The sequence below is a fragment of the Macaca nemestrina genome, chromosome 3 (genome assembly GCF_043159975.1).
Source record: "Macaca nemestrina isolate mMacNem1 chromosome 3, mMacNem.hap1, whole genome shotgun sequence".
Classification (NCBI taxonomy): domain Eukaryota; kingdom Metazoa; phylum Chordata; class Mammalia; order Primates; family Cercopithecidae; genus Macaca; species Macaca nemestrina.
Genome location: NC_092127.1, coordinates 50,435,945 through 50,441,944, shown reverse-complemented (window position 1 = coordinate 50,441,944; position 6,000 = coordinate 50,435,945). Strand labels below are relative to the sequence as shown.

At 47.5% G+C, this 6,000-nt stretch overlaps 1 protein-coding gene across 1 annotated transcript in view; it reads left to right on the top strand.

The window, feature by feature from the left end:
• The first annotated feature begins 4,955 nt into the window (after positions 1-4,955).
• Positions 4,956-6,000, top strand: part of LOC105493258 (nocturnin) — a 32,496-nt gene continuing 31,451 nt past the window's right edge. The window contains exon 1 of the mRNA XM_011760772.3: positions 4,956-5,331. Within this exon, the coding sequence (XP_011759074.1) occupies positions 5,142-5,331 (190 nt within the window). The 5' untranslated portion in view covers positions 4,956-5,141. The remainder of the gene's footprint in view (positions 5,332-6,000) is intronic.

Sequence of the window (6,000 nt, the reverse complement as noted above, 5' to 3'; positions counted from 1 at the left end):
GACCCCATCTCTACAGAAAATTTAAAAAATCATTTGGGCATGATGGTGCATGCCCTTAGTCCCAGCTGCTTGGGAGGCTGAGGCAGGAGAATCGGTTGAGCCTATGGGTTTGAGGTTACAGTGAGCTATCATTGCACCACTGCACTCCAGCCTAGATTACAAAGTGAGGTCTCTCAAAAAATTAAATAATAAACAAACAAATAACCATTACATACCCTGCCCCATCTCCAGAGATTCTGAACCTGTATACACTCTTCCTTATCTTCACTGTCCTTAACCCATTTTCAACACGGCTGGCAGAATGATCCAATGATCCTTCAAAAATGCAACCTCTCTGTTTAGCCTTTCAGTGAGTCTCTAGGATGAAAGTCCAAACTCCTCTCAAACCCGTCACCTTAGGTTCTTGCCCACAGCTTCCACCTCATCTGCTGCCACTCCCTATGGATATCCCACACTCAATCCTTATCAAATGGTAGTACTTGCTGTTCCTGGAACACGCCTTCTTTCCTCACCTTAGTGTTCTCTTCTCTGTGGATATCCTCTGTGATATCTTTCCACTTGATAGTCACTTTGTTCAAAACACCTCTCCTGACTTCTCTAGGCAATTAGTTATTTCTGTCACAGGTGTTGGAGCCAGAGCAACTCCATTTTGAATACAGGCTGAGACCTACTGGGCTGTATTGCCAGGTTAGGTATTCCTAGTCACAGGATGAGTTAGAAGGTCAGCACAAGATATAGATCATAAAGACTCAGCTGATGAAACAGGATGTGATAAAGAAACCAGCTGGCCAGGCACGGTGGCTCAGCAGACAGATCACGAGGTCAGTAGTTCGAGACCATCCTGGCCAACATGGAGAAACTCAGTCTCTACTAAAAAATATACCGGCCGGGCGCGGTGGCTCACGCCTGTAATCCCATCACTTTGGGAGGCTGAGGCGGGTGGATCACGAGGTCAGGAGGTCAAGACCAGCCTGGCCAAGATGCTGAAACCCCGCCTCTACCAAAAATATAAAAAAATTAGCCGGGTGTGGTGATGGGCACTTGTAATCCCAGCTACTCAGGAGACTGTGGCAGATAATTGCTTGAACCCGTGAGGCGGAGGTTGCAGTGAGCCGAGATCTCCCCACCGCACTCCAGCGACACAGCGAGACTCAAGACACAGTGAGACTCCGTCTCAAAAAAGAAAGAAAAATAAAAACAAATTTAGCCAGGTGTGGTGGCATGCGCCTATAGTCCTAACTACTCGGGAGGCTGAGGCAGGAGAATCACTGGAACCTGGGAGGCGGAGGTTGCAGTGAGTCAAGACCGTGCCGTTGCACTCCAGCCTGGGTGACAAAGCGAGACTCTGTCTCAAAAGAAAAAAAAAAAAGAAACCAGCCAAAACCCACAACAACCAAGATGGTGATGAGAACAACCTCTAGTTGTTCTCACTGTTTATTGTACACTAATTATAATGCATTAGCATGATAAAAGACACTCCCACCAGTGCCATGACCGTTTACAAATGTCACAGCAACATCCAGGAGTTATCCTATGTAGTCTAAAAGGTGGAGAAATCCTCGGTCCTGGGAAATCCTTGCCCCTTTCCTAGAAAATTTTCGAATAACCCTCTCCATAGTTAGCATGTAATCAAGAAATAGCCATAAAAATAGCCAACAAGGCTGGGCGCAGTGGCTCACGCCTGCAATCCCAGCACTTTGGGAGGCAGATGGATCACTTGAGATCATGAGTTTGAGACCAGCCTGGCCTACATGGCGAAACACCATCTCTACTAAAAATAAAAATTAAAAAATTAACTGGGTGCGGTGGCACGCGTCTGTAATCCCAGCTACTCCGTGGGCTGAGGGAGGAGAATCGCTTGAACCCGGGAGGTGGAGGTTGCAGTGAGCCGAGATCATGCCATTGCACTCCAGCCTGGGTGACAGCGAGACTTCAGCTCAATTAAAAAAAAAAAAGAAAAAGAAAAAGCCATCAGTAGCCCTCAGTGCTGCTCTGCCTATGGAGTAACCATTCTTTTATTTCTTTACTTCTCTAATAAACTTGGTTTCACTTTATGGGCTTGTCCTGAATTCTTTCTTGTGCAAGATCCAAGAACCCTCTTTTGGGGTCTGGATTGTGACCCTTTCCAGTAACATTTCCTCTTCTCTGTTCCCACAATACTTTGTCCATATAGTGATTCTGTATTTATTAGTAGATAATTACAAATATTTTTGTTTATACAATGTCTTACCCCCTAAACTGTCAATAGATTTTGTTCAATTTATTTTTATATGCTCTAATATAGAGCCTGGCACATAATGTATATTCAACAAATGTTAACTGAATAAATTTTCAAGGGAATAAGTTTTAATTTTTGTCTTTCTGATTGCTTAGTGTTTAATATATTATAAAAAATATTATTCAGGCCGAGCACGGTGGCTTATGCCTGCAATCCCAGCACTTTGGGAGACCAAGGCAAGGGGATCACCTGAGGTCAGGAGTTTGAGACCAGCATGGCCAATATGATGAAACCCTGTCTCTACTAAAAAATACAAAAATTAGCCAGGCATGGTGGCACGTGCCTGTAGCCAGAGCTACTTGGGAGGCTGAGGGAGGAGAATGGCTGGAACCCGGGAGGCAGAAGTTGCAGTGAGCCGTGATCATGCCACTGCACTCCAGCCTGGGCAACAGAGCAAGACTCCGTCTCGAATAAATAAACAAATAAAAATAAAAACTACGATGCACTTTCAGGATAGCATGCTCTTTGGATCTATTTAAATAGTGACAGTTTATATTTGAACAGTATCTTTCATTTTTCAAAGCACTTTCCCCCAACATTTTATTATGAAAATCTCCAAATATATGGAGGAAAAATAATTGTAAGTGAACACTCGTGTTGGGACTCAGAAACCGATACCCCAAAATGTGGGGCTTTGACATGTTGAATGGAAGCCTCAAGGTCTCTCTGACCTCACTGCCCTGCACCATCTCTCCCAAAGCACAGGATGAAGTTGAAGTTCCTTTATCTGGCTACGATCCAGACCCACCAAAAGGAACAATTGTTTTTTCTTCCCCTCTCTGTAAGACCAAAAATGTAACCACCCGAAAAGACCCTTTCACAAGATAATGTGCAAGTTCATCCCTATGCCCTGATCCATTCACTTTCCCTAGTCATCCCCTCAACACAATGCCTCTGCTCCTCTCTCCCCAAGTCTGTTTGCCAGGATGGTAGACAAGCTTCTGAACCCCGTCGGGCATGTGTTTCTCCCTATGCACACGTTAATAAATGCATATGCCTTCTCTCCCATTAATCTGCCTTTTGTGAGATGATTTTTCAGTGAACTTCAGAGGGCAAAGGGAACATTTTTCCCATGGTCCCTATACCCATATATACCCACTACCTAGATTCAAAATCAACATTTTGCTATATTTGCAAAACACTTTTCATAGGCTAATTTTACTATCACCTTAAAAAAAATTTTCTTTTTACAAGTACTACTCCTTGTGGAGCAGGGCTACCCCGTAGGCAGTGTGCCCAGAGTAGCTTATTATCACCTTTTACTTCACCTAATGACTAAGGTGTGATTCTATGTTTTATAGATAAGGAAACTGAAATTGAGGCTTTAATGACTTCCAAGGAGCTTATCTGCCAGAAGTTGTAATCAGCTTGTGCCAGTTGATCTGTCCACACCCTCTAGGAGTTAGACACCTCTAGGTCTGAAGAATATTTAGAATATTCCTGTGATGAAAAGTTTGCAATTCCACAACACAGGGGAATCAGTAAAATCATGGGAAAACCAACAGAATACATTTCTAACTCATGAATCATTCAGAGAAGAATCCAGTCTTGGGTTTTCCCTCCCCCTCATCCCATTTCTATTCCTGATTAGTCATCATTTCCTGCCCAGCCTATCTGAGATGTTTCTTCCATCCTTTCTTTTCCAGTAACAGTAACCTGATGCAGATCTACAGTATCTGTTATCTCAGCTGATTTCCTTTCTGCCTTTTCATGAACCAGAGACATGTGATTTCCAATTAAAGCACAGCCCTGACCATATCCTTGCCCAGCTTACAAAACGTCAACGGCTCGAAGCTATCTACCGAGTTAAGCCTACTATAATCCCCCTCCTTCTACACTACAACCTATCCACGCATCTGTCCTCTTACTCCTTAGCTTCCATCTTACATGAATGACTAAAGGTTGTTTCCCCAAATACACCCTTATTTACTTTTTTCATTTATAATTCACCACCGCCCCCACCAAAGTTTCACGTGGGTAAATTCTAGACCTTCACGTCATAGGCCAACTCAAATGCCAATCCTTCTAATGTACCTTCTAGAGATCCCGGGCCTGTTGTCATCTCTATCGCCAATCTTTGGCATCTTGTGGCACTAATCTCAGTCTACCTTGTAGAGCTTTCTGATCTGATTTCCCTTGCCACCTTCTTCTGCTCCCTTTGCCTAAGTGTAACACCTCTGAGGAAAGGGACGCTGCTTTAATCACCGTCGCCTCGCACATAGTCGGTGCTTTATTGTGCTTAATGTCGTTTAACGCAACACATCCTGCCGAGGGGGTCGGAGGCGGACGACTTTTGCTGTATCCACACAGACCCGCGCATGCACACACGGACGCCGTCTGCATCTCTGACAGACACGTGTCCCCTGGGCCACAGCCCTGGAACTGTCTCGGGATTCCCAGCCTGTGGGCGTTTCCATGCTGGCCAGCGGAAGGGGACGCTTTTTGCTTCAGAACTGCTTCAACGGATATCTCTTACTTTAGACCGCCTACAGATTCTACCCGATAAATCAGCCTAAGCTCTGCTTCCTTTTAAAACAGGATTACGCCGGGTCGAGGGAGCCCGGCGTGGCCGCGCAGTGGCCGGGTCCCGCGGATCCCCCTCCACCTCACACTTGGTAGCGCCCGCTTTGTCAGCGCGCAGCGCTAGCCGAGCGGCCTGCAGCTCTCGCCAGGTCTCACAGCAGACGGTGCCGACGCAGCGCTCTGGCGCCTCCCTCTCCGGCTCTGCTGCCCGGGATTTCCTCAGGACCTGCGCCGCGCGAGAAGGAGACTGGGAGCATCCGCCCAGACTGCTCGGACAGTCGGCTCGACTCGCTGCCCTCGGCCCCAGCCGGGCTCCGCGTTGGTGGCGGCGGTGCCCGGCATGTTTCATAGTCCGCGGCGACTCTGCTCGGCCCTGCTGCAGAGGGACGCGCCCGGCCTGCGCCGCCTGCCCGCCCCAGGGCTGCGCCGCCCGTTTTCCCCGCCGGCGTCTGCTCCCAGGCCCGCATCCCCCAGGCTGCTGGCGGCGGTCTCGGCGGCCTCGGGCGCCGCGAGGTCGTGTTCCCGAACAGGTGAGTGCACCCCATTTCTGGGCGGAGAACGCCACGGCCGCCAACGCTCGGCCGCCACCTGGAGACAGCGCGGAATGAATGGGAAGCCCGGGGCTGCAGTTCGTGGGATCTGGCCTGAAACCTTCCCGGAGCAACCTTCTCTGTTCCCTTTTTCCTCTTTCCCTGTCCCCCGACTTGCCTGGGGCTTGCATCAAAGCTGGTAAGAAATGGGAGGCTGTATTCAGGTTCTCGCTTGACCCTTGGAGGCCGTGCTTTCAGAATTTCTTGCTCTTGACCTACGTTAAATTTCCCCCTTCCGAGGCTACGAGTTACTATTTTGGTTACACTTTTTATTGCACGGAAATTAACGGAAATTTTTATGGAAAAAAATCTAAATGATGCTTATTTGTTCATATGGCTTTCGTGGTCTAGATATTAAGTTTTTAAAGTCGTGATAACACATTGATTCATTTAACGTTTCTTTTTCTTTTTTTTTTTTTTTTTTGTTTTGAGACGGAGTCTCACTCTGTCACCCAGGCTGGAGTGCAGTGGCAGGATACCGGCTCACCGCAACCTCCGCCTCCCGGGTTCAAGCGATTCTCCTGCCTCAGCCTCCCGACTAGCTGGGATTACAGGCGCCCGCCACCACGCCTAGCTAATTTTTGTATATTTAGTAGAGACGGGGTTTCA